We start from the raw sequence: 15,964 nt of genomic DNA, 5'->3' as shown, positions 1-15,964 counted from the left end.
AATCTCAGTTTTTCCCACCCCTATCATTCCCTTCCGAGTCTCGTGAGACCCCCTCCTCTGTATATCTCCCCTTGCATATTCTTCAGCAATGCAGGTGCCGATCTGAGATCCCCTCATCGTACAATCGGGGGAGATGCTGCTATCAATCTCTATCAATCATCATCTTCCCACTATGAGTATCGTCTTTGTGTATTTGTGTGTGTCTGTGTGGTGGCATCCGGAAGGATTTCAGTCAACACAAATTTATGTGAAGCCGCCATCAATGACTTCATTCTAAGAGACAAGGGGTGGGCTACAAGGTCTGTTTGGCAGTCTAAAGAACTTCTCAAGCGAGGTGCCCCTTTTTCCGTTTCCTGTCGAGGAAATGAGCTCATTGTTTGAGCGCTAGGTGCGTTTTAGCATAAGCTTTCAGGCATACAGTCGGCCTCCTATTGGGGTCCTTCAGCAGCTGACTTTCTCTTTGCAAGGTTGTTTAAAAGTGCTGACTGTGCACTAATGGGATTCTGCTACGGGGATAAATGAACTCCTTCAGGCACTGCGTGGTCATGGTGCACCACATTTTGACTGACTGGCAGATTGTGAAATAATTAAATGTATCATCTTAAAGAGACAGTTATAGCCACAATCTTCTCTGGCAATGTTTCTCAACAGGTGGGATGGGACTCAAAATTGGGTCGCGGGTCTTTTTCAGTTGGTTGTGGGCCTTTACCCGCAAAATAATGCTAAGAAGAAGCAAACAACGGAGAGTCAATTACACAGTAGATGGCGATAATTCCCTGCTCAATCTCTTCTTCCTGTTCAGTCAATTGGAGTGTTTGAGTGGGACGACATTTAATTTTATTGTGATTTAGTTGGTTTTATTTCCTTTTTCTTCCCGTAATAATGCATCCTAAGAAAGTTGGCCATAAGAGGAAGAAAAAGTAGAAAACAGTGACAACAAAGATCGAGTTAGAGAAAGAAATGATTGGGAAATATGAAAATATTGTACGAATGTCTGCCATTAAAGCATTGCTTGAAGGTACAGTACATGGATTATGTTATTTATATGTTATTGTTATCTTTTTTTTATCAGTAGATAGATCTCTATGATCTACACTAGTAAATCTCATTGTTTAGGTACACAATCTTTAAAATGTTGGGTACGAATTTCTTTTAATATGAGGTTATTTTAAATCAGTTTTAGAGGGTCGCTTATACGTTATGTAGGCTTATACGTGTTTATATACAGTACTTGAAGTCGCTTTGGTTTTGTCGGTCATTTTGTTTTTAGAAAAAAAGGTGTATAATTATATACTACTATTTCGGTTTCACACTGCAAAATCCTATCATTCAATACATCTTAAAAGTGGATTTTTTTTCTTGATTCGGGTCGCTGTTTGTCATTAGGATGTAACGGCGGGTCCTCAAGTCAAACCAGTTCGGAACCGCAATCCTCACAGGAAAGTTTTGAAATCAATTTTATTTTCAAGCTGTAATTTCCTCCCCCTCCGCATCCACCCAGGAACTCCACTGTACCCCCCCAAACATTAGTTTAGTCAATTAAAGTACAGTAGATTGTGCTTGGAAACATCTATTACATTTTTACATTTCTTAGGAACTGTTAACTATTCAGAATACAGAAAACAAAGCATTATGAAAATCCGTGAAGCAGTGAGACAGTGAAAGGTGAATCGTGTTACAGGTAGGGATTACGGTATACTATTTTGTTCAAATTTTGTTCCACTTTTTTCGAAACCTCAGCCTCGTTCTTTTATGTTAAATGTTCATTGTACTAGAAAAAAGATCCAGGAGACTGCATCTTCTCGTTTAATTATTTATGGATTGCCAGAAAGATTGAATACACAGTGGTGGAGCCTTTTTCAGCACGAAGTGGAAGAAGTTTGTCTTATCTAAAATAATGCCTAGTCTTATAGTGTCTTAGCCACCCACCCACGCATGTCTCAACCTCACAGTAGTGTAAATGTGAGACCTGGTGGTCTTAACTTGTTCAAACTGGATAATGTGTGCTTTCAAATAGTAATACACCGAATCAAGGAACGGTTCACGGCAACCTAGCAACTCAGCTCAAGTCTATCTAGTATTTGAGAGGCCAAATCTACAAGCCAATCCATGCAGACTTCTTTCAAAGTGGATTCATCACCTACTCAATAGTTAGCACATGCCAAAGTGTCTTCGGGATCTGTGTGAGGAACGTTCCCCTGTACTTTGCAGGTCATTCAAACCGCATCAGAAATCTGAGTGACAGCACCAAGACAGACCATGACTGGGAGGTGTCTGAAGCCGCAGGGCGGTACTTTATAATTATGCACAAGACTCCGAGGCCCCGGGGCCCCGGGAAAGCTGCCGGGCCTTGGTCCACTTGGAGCTCAGCCCATAGAGGCTCTAAAAATTTCCCCTCGTGGTCACCGAGGGCACGGTTGCAAACGCTTGAAGGAAACTTTCTTGTAAAGTGTCAGCCACGGATTTGGATAGCACACAAATTTCGTATTTACACACAAACAAAAACGGAGGGGGGGTGGTGGGTTCTCATTAAGTGGCGTTCCTAGGCTCGCCTCCTGTGATTGGTGTCCGCCTTCGTTAGCGGTGACAAACTGTGATTGATCGCACGCGCTCGGTGACTTTGGTTTTCAAGGACGCTGGAATCACGCATGCAACCGGCTAATATTAGGGTGGGAGAAAAAACGGCCCAGAAAAAAAAAAAAGAAATGGTGCACGACTCACCTCCCGACTTCTTCGATAACAGGGGCTGGACAGAGGAGGAAGGTATCTTGTATTCCGGTTGGTCTCTCGTCTGCAGGAAAAAGTCTATCTTATTTTAATTTTAATTTTTTGCTTGCTTTTCAGTAAACAAGTCTAAAGTTGGAGGCCCTAATGATGCACAATATTCATTTTAAAAGCATTTGGGTGAAAAGAAATAAACAAACAAAAACTAAATATGTTTTAAAATCATGTACACCTGATAAAATATTTTTTTTACAGCCAAGTATTCAGGTCTATATTTTTTGTACATGGGTTATTCGTTTATTTTTGGGGGCAGGTAAAATGATCATTTTAAGTATTTTTTTCTTACTTTAATATCTAAATCTTCATTTTCGAAAAAATATTTTTTTAAAAGATTTTAAACTTTCTTTTTTATTATTAGTAGTGTTTTTAATCGTGGTTTAAACGGTTGTTTAATATAATCTATTCATTTTTGTTTTATTTTATCATAATTTAACTCATTTAAGCCATAATAAACAGTATCCAAATACATAAAGTTAAATTATACTATACTATATTTTAGTTATTTTTTAAATGTCACTATAATATTAATAAAATTGTAACGATTTTTTGGAAATATAGTAAAAATAAATATATTTTCTTGTATTTTTAAGGGATTCATAAACATAATAGAAGAAAATAAAGTTAAAAATATACTTAATTTTTGTTTTAAAATAATGTCACTATAATATTACTATAATCTTCTCATTATACTTCTGTTTTTTCTTTTATATTTTTAACTCATTTTCTAAGGAATTAAGAAAAATAGTCCAAGAAAACAAGTCAGAAATAAACTATATATTTTTTTAAAAAAGATCAGTTCATTATTATATAGACCTATACTAAACTACAGTATGTCCTTAACTTTAAGTTTATTTTTCATTTTATTATATGTCTAATTTGTAATTTTCAATTAAAAAAGGAAAAAAAATACAAGAAAATAAAATTGAAATATAATAAAATAAGATACAAAATATCAGCAAATTATCCATTGCCTCCCTGCTTGGTGATTATGGGTTGGAATTGAGGTTTGGTCGACTAATGACTCCCAGCAAAAGGTGTTACAGACATCGGTTGGGTTGAGAGAGGGGGCTGGGAACCCCCTCCTTTGTATCAATCTCCCAATGAGAGTCAAGAATGTCAATGTGTTCTTGACTCTAGCTACATATATGGCTCTGGAATATACGTTCAATTAAATATTCATCTTTTTAATTGTATTAATTATTTATTTTAATTGAGCTAAAATTATCTGCCATATATGATTGCATTAATTTGCTTATTTTAAGGATTATTTCTTTTATTTTACCAGATAAACAAGTTAAAAAACCATCATGCCAAGAGGTCAATAAACGTTTACTTTGATTTTGCATTTTATACTCCTTTTTGAGATACAGTACATTTTGGATCATAAGAATCCTTAATTATAGATGGACCCTAGTTACTTGAAAAAAAAAAATCTCCTCAAATATTTGTCACAAAAAATGTAGTTTTCCGAAACTCGACTTACCGACAGTATGTGTGTCATTCAGTTTGAAGCTACAGCGCACTTGGTCGATATTTCTGGCATGGAGAAAGCCATTTCCTCTCACCACCACCTGAAAGCTTTCTGAGACAGGAAAAACACAATTCTGTCACTCTAAGTCTGGGGTGGACATATTCCGGTTAGAGGGCCATATTTTTCAACCCAAATGCAGCGAATCAAAAATGATCCAACCCCTGCTCTATTTTATACACACCAACACCACTTTACTGAGTGCTACCATTCATTTTTTACATGCTTCATTACGGGACGGTATATTAATATGCTTTTATGTATACATGTATACTGTCAGGACCAGAACGGAGACAGGACCCACTCGCGTAACGTTTCTCACGGTTTTATTGGGAAGAAGGGAAAGGAGCGCACACATGATCCGGAAATCGCTGGTCGCAGGGAGTAGGTTGCTCAGACGCGGAAGTGGAACGTCCGTGGCGAGCGATGGCGGTGTCAGGAAAATAAAGAAGGAGACAGAGCTACTGCACGTAAACTTTACTTTGCGAGCGTGTTGTTTGCGTGTTTTTGAGTAAGGGAGCGTGGGACGACGTCTATATGACAAAGTGTCTTTCCCATACTGGGGAAGACGACTTTGATGACTTCACTTATAAGGAGGAAGATTGGGATGGTTTACCGAGTTTTCTACAAGCACGGTATGTTTTTTTTTTTAACAGAACCGTTAGCTGATTTGCGAGCGTGTTGCTCGTAGCGTTTTGCTACCCTTCAAAGGCACGGTTTGGGATGAAAGTTATAATATTATTATCAAAGCTTTGAAAACTCTCTCGATGTACCGTCTTTCTTTGTAAATATGTGTAACCATGTATAATATGTATTTTCAACTGTATATTTTTGTAATGTATTTATTTTAGAGACTTATTCTGATATGTTTTCCACGGGCGAATCAAAAAGAAGGGGCGAAAACAACGGGGGCTGACGGGAAGTGGAGTAAAAGTGAGACGTGTTTGTGGACGCAGCGGACAATAGTGGATATATATTTTTCCCACCCTTACCTTTGGAAATATACATTTTTTTCCCCTTGGATTATTTTCAACGGGACCTGGACTCTGCAGGTCTGCATCAAACCTTAAGTACCGGTATCATTTCCCATTTATTTTGACGGCTGTGGTTTTTGAACTGTGTACTTTATATTCAATTACTATTGTGGGACTCAAAGTCGGGTTTGGGTTAATTTTGTGATTGTGTTACATGTTTTAATGTGGGCGCATGCGGCTTATATACAGATGCGGCTTGTGTAAGTACAAAAGCGGTTATTCTCTTAAAATGTGGTGGATGCGGCTTATAATCAGGTGCGCTCTATAGTCCGGTGTTTACGGTACCTTTGGGACCAGACCCACCAGTTTAAAACCACTTCTTTAGAGTGGATCTGCTTTTGGAACCTAGGAGATTCAATAAAAAGAAAAGGCTCAAGGGAAGGGTAGGTTGGAGATTCTTATCTGAGGTTTTGGACTCTTTCATGTTCCCTTGCATGTCCAAAATCCATTGATGTCTCGTCTCCTTATTTTGGTTGTCTACTAAACTATAAACCTAGCAGTACTCTCGCCACACGCGTGCACACGGACGACCTTTACTTCCCCTGGGGCGCCGTTAAAGTGCAGTGACAGGGCCTGGGCAGCATATGCCGCAGTGTCTATGTGGCCGCTTCTCAGCATATGCTGGCGAGCGGGAAGAAAACACTGGCTTCCAAAACATGCCTGCGGGGCTGACAACAGCAAGGCGCTGTCAAACAGGCTCTGACCTTACCTATGGCATAACACATGACGTGTTTGTGTGCCTGCACGAGTATACGAGCGCCCACTGACTGTGCACCTCTCGCAAGCTCCGGGCTAATAGAAAGGAACATCGGTCGCACCTTTAACATTTAAAAGCGCCGGCGTGAAGATCACTGCATTAAAACACGGCAGGGTGTTGGCGAATCAGTGACACTCCTTTTGCGAAAGGTCACACCAGCCACGACACAAACGCGAGCAATAAGTTGAAATGTTAATGGTTCATGCTTTATCACTGTTCTGCTGCTGGACCTTAGTGCTGCCTTTGACACTGTGGACCATAATATCTTACCAAACCGGTAGGCAAATGGATTGGTCTCTCAGGAACTGTGCTCTTATGGTTCAGGTCCTACCTCTCGGATGGGACACATTGTGTTAAATATGGTGAAATGAAAATCATGCATGGACTTGCTCCCTCATATCTTTCCGATTTAATTTCCCCCTATGTTCCGGTCCAGAGCCTTCGCTCCGAAAATGTCGATCTACTAGTAATCACTAGTAAAATGGGAACAAGCACATTTTTACAAACTATAGACCGGTATCTCTGCTTCCTCAGTTCTCTAAAATATTAGAGAGACTTTACAATAATAGACTAGAACAATTTGTAGATAAACATAAATTGATTAATGAAAGTCAATATGGTTTTAGAGCAAACAGATCAGCAACAATGGCAATTATTGATGCAGTAGAAGAAATCACCCACAGTATAGAAAAGAAGAGATACGCAGTCGGGGTATTTATTGACTTAAAAAAAGCATTTGATACCATTAATCATAATATACTATTAAAAAAACTGGAAAGATATGGCATCAGGGGCGTGGCTTTGAGTTTGAGTTATTTGACGGGGAGGAAGCAATATGTAAAAATGGGAGAGTTTTCATCTGAATATTTGGACATCTGTTGTGGAGTACCACAGGGTTCTATCCTGGGACCAAAGCTATTTAATTTATATGTTAACGATATTTTTAATGTTTCAAAACTATTGAAAATAGTAGTATTTGAAGACGACACTAACATTTTCTATTCAAATGATAACTATATGGATTTGGTAACCTGTATTAATCGTGAACTAATTAACCTAAAAATATGGATGGATATAAATAAATTATCTTTAAATTTAAATAAAACCAAAGTAATATTCTTTGGTAATCGAAAGGCAAATCAAGATTTAGAAGTAAAAATGGATGGTGTCACAATAGACATTGTATCAGAAATTAAGTTTTTAGGGGTCATAATAGACAATAAATTAAGTTGGAAAACACACATCAGACACATACAAAGGTATCTAAAAGCATTTCAATAATTAATAAAACCAAAGTTCTTTTACATTATAATGCATTGTATTTATTATATTGTTCTCTCGTTCTGCCATATTTAACATATGGTGCAGAAGTCTGGGGCAATAATTACAAAAGTTCACTACAGCCCCTTTTTATCCTTCAAAAACGTGCAATAAGAACCATACACAGGGTAGGATATCGGGATCATACCAATATTTTATTCATGCAGTCCAATTTATTGAAATTGGATGATTTAATAATTTTTTTCACTTCACAACTGTTATTTAAGGTCAACAAAAACATAGTGCCAGAAAACATACAAAGATTATTCACTCGGAAAGAGGGAAATTATAACTTGAGGGGCTGTGGTGAATTCAAAATCCCAAAGGTGAGAACCACCAGGAGAAGTATGTGTGTGTCTGTGTGTGGAGTCAGACTTTGGAATAATTTGCAAAATGAAATCAAACAATGTCCAAATATCCATGTGTTCAAATTTAAATACAAAAAAGCATTACTGGCGAAATACAGAGATGAAGAAAATGGGATATGACGGAGACTGGAAATACTGCACTTCAAACTATGGCTAACTTGTTGTTATTGTGCTATTTTCACATCAGAACTGTTATAAGTATTGTGTTTATTTTTATTGATATTATCACTGGTGCCGCAGTGACATTATGCGCATTATGACGTTGAGGGATGGGTATTGCGTAGATTAGTGTATAAAATATGTGATTATTGTAACTATTATAATTATTGATATCTGACCTATGTAATAAGTATATCCATGAGATTTTGTTGTATTGGACACAAGAGGAGCTATCTATAAAATGTATTTAATAGGGAAGATAAAGGGGTAGGAAAAATAAGCATCTGCTTCTGACTACCCCTTTTCGATCATGTTGTGTGACATTATTTCGTTGTTGACTCATTGTTTTTGTCCTGTTTTTATTTTTATGTTCGAAATAAAGTTTTCATTCATTCATTCATTCAATCCCAAGAGCCAAGAAGCGAACCACAGGTTTGAGAGCGTTCTCCGTTCGGGCCACGGCGTCGTGGAATGCTCTTCTCCCTGAGATTCGATCTGCAACCTCAGTGGAACTGTTTAAATCTAAGCCTAAAACACACTTTTATTCTATAGTTTATGAATGACCTACAGGTATATTTTATGTTGACAATATCTGTATATTGTTTGTTATTGTAACATCTGTTGCAGCCTGGTCATCCTGGACGGAGGATTACCTCATGTGCGGTCCCTTCTCAAGGTTTCTTCAGTTTCCTCATGTTGAGGTTTTTGAGTTTTTCCTTGCCCTCATGTAGGTTTTAGATCAGGGGATGGTGTAATAATAGTCTGTAGTCTGTAATATTATGTGGTCTGTGCAGCCCTTAGACACACCTTGTGATTAAGGACTATACGAATAAACATGACTTGACCATATTTTTTTCATAAGAAAACAAAAAAATTGTATGATATCCTACTCTGATGTATAGGCAAGGTCACAATAAATAATTGCTACACATTGTCTGGTTGGTTAATTGGGTTGTTGGTTGGTGGGATCCCTTAACCAATTGGGTCGTAGGGGCACCATTTTCCTGTGGTGTGTCTTGGGCAAGTACAGCCTGGTGGCACCCATCCCTCTCTAGGCCAACATATGTTTTCCTAAAAGTAAACAAGAACGTGCTAAAAATGTTTATTCCACTGGCAGATAATCTGTGCTTTTTTTTAAAGTATTTTTCAACCCATATCAACAAGAATACCGATTTAAACTTGTCTCCTTCCTGCAATTACTTAAGATCGTCTAGGCTCATTTTGTCCCTCTTTTTTTTCGAGAAACAAATGTTTCATAACAAGGTGCAAGCAGAGTTGTTTTGTAAAAATGTCACAAAATACCGCAAAAAAGGATACTGACATATTTACCTTCGGTGTAGACGGTGCTGGGCAGACAAAAGTGCCCACCCTACCGCATACCCAGTTAAATTCCTCTGTGTGCTTGGTTGGCGTTTCTGGATGATTACAGTTTTTCTGAGGGTTTTTATCATCAAGTGTCTCAACCATGAACCTAAATTGTTAAATTAGCTTCCATATAAAGAATTTCTTAGCAACTTAGAACCAAAACTGAGTCTGTTGATGTGACACCTCGACTGTAAACTGTAGTGGAGAGTGTGCTCTTTAAATACTGGACTAAATTGCAATTAGTGCTATGTCAGCTATGCTTGCAATAGACTTGACGCTGTGCTCATCATATTTGCGACACTATTAATGAGATATGCAGCAGTATAATTTTGGGACCGCACATTAGGTAATCTCCCCTTCTCACAAGCCATAGGTTCCCGACCACTGTTCTACACCATGAATTAAAGTTCTCTAGTTCAATTGTATATTTGCTAAAGGTCAGTGTAATATACATTGTTTTTCTGCAACATTAAAGTTATTTTCATCAATGGCTAGAAGTTGTGGGTGGCACAGCGGCTTGGTGGTTAGCGCGTCTGTGGCACAGTTCTGAGGACATGGGTTCAAAACCAGCTACCAGCCTGTGTGGAGTTTGCATGTTCTCCCCATGCCTGAGTGGGTATCTTCCGGGCACAGATTAATTGGTGACTCAAAATTGTTCCTAAGTTTGAATGAAACAGTGGATTGTCTGTCTCTGTGTGCCCTGTGACTGGCTGGCAAGCGGTTCAGGGTGTCCCCTGCCACTGCCGGAGGACAGCTGAGATGTGCTCCAGCACCTACGTGACCCTAGTGTGGAAAAACGGTGCAGATAATGGATGGAGGGCATAAAACTTGTATCCGAAAGCAAGAAAAAAGTTGGTATTTTTCTTGTACCCATTCGAAGACTATTTTAGAAAGGTAGCAGTTTTACAAATGGTGCCTTAAATAAGGTGCATTAGCTTAGTTCCCTGCGTTATCACATTGCGATGATATGAGCATCCACAAACACTCTCTGTCACATACAGTGGCAGGCTAAAAGGTTAACGCTGTCACAATGGTTGCAGACCAAGACTGGTGGCGCCCTGCTAAGTTGCAACATACATATTTTGCTGCCTGCCACACTGACCACGTCCATTTAAATCTTCACCTCAATGTTTGAATAACATGACTGTCCACATGTGACAGGACATGCAGGATTTTTTTAATGCTATGCCGCCACACATGCACGGCGTAAAAGTGGGGTAAGGCTTGTCCGAATGCCGGCCCTTCAATCACGTTAGTGCGACGGGACAGCGAAGGGCAGGGCGGGGGGCCACGCAAGAAGGAATGACGGGTAGGAAAGGGTCAGACGCTAATGAAAGCAGCAATCTCTGCTGTCATTTTAGATTTCAGGTTCAAGATTTTCTTGGTGTGTGTGCGCAATCGGGGCTGTCACGTCTGATAGTGCGGCCCACTGTTCACTGTCCAGTCTGATGGCCTGTTTGCGGGCAGCTAAGCCTGGTCACTTCACATCAGTGTGAGGGACTCTGTGTGTGGATGTGTGTGTGCCATTAAAACAACCGTTCATGTTCAAAAACCTGACTCATACACGGTATGTCACAAATGGGAGGACACCCCTCACATTTCTGCAGAGGTTTCACTGGTATTTAGTAGAACAACACTGAAGATACATCACTTTGACACAATTAAATGTAGTCTGTGTAAAGCTTTTAGAGCAGTGTACATTTATTTTAACCATCCAAAAAACTCAAAATTTAGCCATCAATAACCAAACCCCTTTGCAACAAAAAGTAAGTACACCTTAAACCGAAAGTCCCTGAAGTTGATGGTTTGAGTACTTCCAGGCTGACCCTCCACCTCTTCGATCTCTGCAGCAATGCTGACAGCACTCTTTCTTAGATGGCATTTGGATGTTACACTGTGCATGTTCACCGAGCTTCTTTGGACATCGAACACAAGCCCTGTTGTGAGTGCATCCTGATTTTTTTAAAACGCTGGAGGATCTTGGCCACTGTATTGCAGCTCAACTTAGGGGTGTTGGCAATTATCTCGTAGCCTTGGGCAGCCTTATGTAGTGCCACAATTCATTTTTTAAGGTCCCCAGAGAATTCCTTGCCATGGTGTGTCATATTGGGAGTTTCAATGACCAGTACGACAGAGTGTACTACAAATGGAACACACCTGCTCCCTAATCATACCTGAGACCGAGTTAGAGTAACAAGTCACTTGTTATTTTGCAGGGATAATGACAAGCAGTGCTTTGTTTGGACATATGGGGGTGTAGTGTCTTTGGGGTGTCGTCACTTTTGTAGCCAGGGGTATGGTTTGTTTGTTATAAATAGAAAAATAGAAAATATAACTCTTTTATTTTTAAAAATGTATCTACTATTTTTCTTTAAAAAACTAACATTTCTGTATTTTTTTTCCCCATCCATTCTTTGCACTGCTTATCCTCAGCAGGGTTGCGGGGGTGCTGGAGCAGTGGACAGGGGACACTCTGATTAGCAGCCAGTCGCAGGCCACAGAGAGACAGACAACTCACTCGCTTATCCACACATAGGGACAATTTGGACCGGCCAATTTACGTTACATGGATAGTTTTTGGAATGTGGGAGAAACCCATGCCAGCACAGGGAGAACATGCAAACTCTGCACAGGGTGATAGCTGGATTTGATCCCATGACATCAGAACTGTTCCACGGACGCTCTAACCACTCACCTGCCATTATTTGATTTATGTATTTGTTTTTCCCCAATATTTTCTACTTTATATTTGACGTTCCAGAATGTTGGGTGGGAAGAAAGTGAGCAATTTGTCTTATAAAAAGAGCCTAAATATGACAAATAATAACGTAGCAACATAGTACCAACATAGTAACAACATAAAGTATACTTTTGAAATTCATATCAAACAAATAAGTATCTCTCAGCTTCAAAATGGTCAGCGACCCTTTCACTACAGCAGGTAGCCCCCTCAGTAGAATATGGACCTAAAAATAGCCCTACTCCGAATCATAAGAACCTAGTCACAACATGATAATAACATAGTAACAACATAGTAATAACATAAGTTATTTTTTTTCTAAATGAATATCAAGAGAATATGTAGCTCAGCTTCAAAATCGTTTGTGACCCCTTCATAGTAGCAGGTAGCCCCCTTAGTAGACTACGGACCCTCAAATAGCCCCAGGCCCAGTCATAAGCACCTAGCAATAACACGATGATTACATAGTAACAACATAGTAATAACATAACAGTTAATTTTAAAACTCCATATAACAATAAGTAAGTAGTTCACAGCTTTAAAATGGTTGGTGACCATTTCACTACAGCAGGTAGCCCTCTGAGTAGACTACAGACCCAAAAATAGCCCCACGCCCAATCATAAGCACCTAGCGATAACACGATGATAACATAGTAACACAATTTCAATAACATAACAGTTATTTTAAGATGCATATAATAATGAAAAATAAGGATCTCTCAGCTTCAAAATTGTTGGTGACCCATTCGCTACAGAATATGGCGGCTAGGAACAACCTGCGGACCTGAAAATAGCCCGACTACAAATCATAAGCACCTAGTAATAACATGATAATAACATAGTAACAACATAGTAATAACACAACAGTTATTTTTCAAATGCATATCAAATAAGTGGCTTCCAGCTTCAGACCGGTTTTCAACCCCTACGCTAGAGCAATCACATGTGCATAAAGCACACATACTGTGATTCTTTCTACATGGCTTGATTTAATAAGAAAGGATGCACACTGGAGTAATAAGATCAGCGTACTGTAGCGGCTGTCCTTAGTTAATTAGGCCAAATTCAAGATTTTGGTTGCAGCGACTTTCTTAGTTCACTGCCCATTAGGCTGCTCATCAATCGAATAACAAATGAGGCTGTTGGGAAACATTTGCAGAAACGTCGGCTGAAACCTTGCAAACAAAACGGAGATGAATAGCACACGAGGACACTGATTACTGTCCTTCTTTTTGCTTTAATTATCAGTTACTCCGCCTGTCTTTTCTTCTTCATTTAGCCGTTACTGTACAGCAGGGAAAGCGTTAATTGTATGTTTTTTCTTTGTCACTTTTTACATAAAACATTTTTGAATTATTTGTACCCTTTACCCTAACCGGTGCTTCACAGAGGGTCTTTGATATTGTACACGTTCCCACTTCTTGTAATACCTCAAAGAGCTATATTCTAAAAATGTGACACGATTTTTAAATCGTGCGATTACTTAACGTTTGCCCTACTATATTTCGAACTTTCTTACATTTAAAATCAGAAAAATAAAACATAAAATTGTCCTGTGTGACAGATGGGTTTGCTCCTTTCAAGTATTATTTATAAGAAATGTATTTATTTTTCGTATTTTTCCTTTAAAAAAATCGAAAACATATATTGACATTTTTCTTAAAAAAATAGGAAAAAACACTGTAAAATAACACCAATATCCCTGAACTAAGGAAGATTTCTTGACAATTTGAGGATTCTTTTTCTGTTAATATAACGATTATCAATTATTGTCATGGTTGCCATAGCGCCCAATTGGTCCCGCCCATGTGGCGCCGGCTGCGGCTCGTTGACAGATTGACTTCTCTTCTATTTAAGCTCAGTGCTCTCATTCTTCCTTTGTCAGTCCGTCAACGAACTTCTGCCCCGCAAGACGTGGGTTTTGACTCTGTCTGGTTTCCTGCTGGTTTCCTGTCCGGTATTGTTCCCGTCCATTTTGTCCTGTTTAATAGCGATCTCCAGTTTCGTTCCTGTCTAGTTTGTCCTGTTTAATTTCGATATGCAGTTTTTATATCAATCCTGGCTGTCCCGCCCTGTCCGGTATCGCTCCATCTGTCCGATATCTGCTCGAGCAATTGGTATAGATCTCGTCGGCCTCTGGATTCCGGTCATTCCACGCCAGACTGCTGCCTTAAGTTTTCTGCCCAACGATCGCCGAATCACTAGCGTTTGGGTTAACGTGCATGACTTCCCCATTTCCCGTAAAATAAAAGCTTGTGTGAGAAACGTCACGCATTTGGGTTCTCCTCCTGTTCCGGTTCATGAGAATTATAGTAAAAACGGAAAAAATCTCCTGTACCATTCGACTCATTCAAATGTTATTTTTGAGGTAAAACAAGATAAAAAAAACTATAAGAAATATGAAAAAATATGCTTAAAATTAGCAGGATTTTCAGAATATTTTACTTGTTTAAGGATGATTGCTTTTCTCAAATAAAATCAATTGTTTATTTTAAAATGAGAAAAATATCGTTATACTAAACAAGAACTTTTGACGGTTTGGCTCGTTTTAGGATAACTTTTCTAGTAAAATAAAATCATGAAAAAATATTAAAAATAAGCAAGATATTCAGAATATTTGGTTTATTAAGGGATTGATTTTCTGGTAAAATCGAAAAGATTGTTAAAAAAATAATTAAAAATACCCTTAAGATATACAAGATTTTCTGATGATTTAGATTAATTTGAGGATTTTTTTGTTGGAGTAGGACCAATAAATTATAATAAAATTTGAAAAAAATATTTGAGAAAAAATAAAAAGAAAGAAAATATATGTTTGAAATATTTACAATTTAGCTCATTAAAGGATTTTTTTTCTGGCAAAATATCGTAAAAAAAAAAAAAAAAAATACTGTACTTTAAAAAAGCTTAGAAAAATGACAATCGTGGTTTTATAAAGATACTTTTTCTGGTCAAATAAAATCAATAAATATTATAAAATATTTAGTACAGTTTAACTATGAAAAATACATAAAAATATATATAACAATATAAACAAAATAATCCTTATTTTACAAATGCATCTGCCCATAATTTGTGAATTTTTCACATTTGACTTTTTTCAATATTTATCTTGTCTAAATCTAGAACAACTATTTGAAGCGGTTGGTGAAAGTTAAGGATACAAAGTCAAAATTATAGAACAGTACCCTCCCAGTGCTTTCCCAAACATACACAAACTGGCTATCTGCCTGGCAACCCAATGCGCATGCGTGCTCCCAGCATGCTCTTTGTGTCACCGTCACAGTTCAGAGTTCGAGACGACAAGAAGGAAGGGTTCCAGCAAGATAGCCGGGAAAATGACGTGCTCATCATTCAATTGGCCCAAATTACAGACATTTTAGTAAAGATCCATGAAGTCTCAGAATTTGTGGGAGGGAATCAACCGGAAAATGTGTTGACAGTTTGGGCTATCGCTACATCTGCCTCTAGCATTTCCGACGGATTGTCAAAAGTAGACGTCGTTGGATCAGTTTTCCAAGAAACGAAATGCCAAAACGTAAATGAATATTTTTATTATTTCTTTTATCCTTTTTTTTTTTTTTTTTTTTACATTACGTGCCGTTTTATGTTATTGTGCGGTAATGTAATTTTAACATGTATTTAATCATTCCTGAAGCTCTTAAATAGTTTCGTACTGTATATTTGCGGGGCTTGGAACGGATTGGCGCATTTACATTCATAATGCGTTTCTACTTACAACGTTTTCAGGTTACAAAGCTATTCCCAGAACGAAATTAATACGTAAATAGAGGTACCGTTGTATATGGCAGTGGATCGAAGCAGCTTTTGAAGAAAATCTCTCCCAAAATCTCAAGTACCCCTTTAAGTGGTATTAAGAACCTTGAGAGGTACTACTCCCCTATTTGA

General features: G+C 38.2%; 1 protein-coding gene across 1 annotated transcript in view; it reads right to left on the bottom strand.

Moving 5' to 3' along the window:
* antxr1d (ANTXR cell adhesion molecule 1d) overlaps positions 1-15,964 on the bottom strand; it is a 52,247-nt gene that overhangs the window by 20,398 nt on the left and 15,885 nt on the right. The window contains exons 10-11 of the mRNA XM_088351251.1: positions 4,268-4,366; positions 2,722-2,791 (exon numbers count right to left, since the gene is read on the bottom strand). Coding sequence (XP_088207377.1) covers positions 2,722-2,791; positions 4,268-4,366 — 169 coding nt within the window. The remainder of the gene's footprint in view (positions 1-2,721; positions 2,792-4,267; positions 4,367-15,964) is intronic.

Source organism: Urocampus carinirostris, chromosome 13 (assembly GCF_059441175.1).
Source record: "Urocampus carinirostris isolate Australia breed hairy pipefish chromosome 13, RoL_Ucar_1.0, whole genome shotgun sequence".
NCBI lineage: Eukaryota > Metazoa > Chordata > Actinopteri > Syngnathiformes > Syngnathidae > Urocampus > Urocampus carinirostris.
Note: the sequence above shows the minus strand (reverse complement) of the source record. Positions and strands in the feature narration are given on the sequence as shown.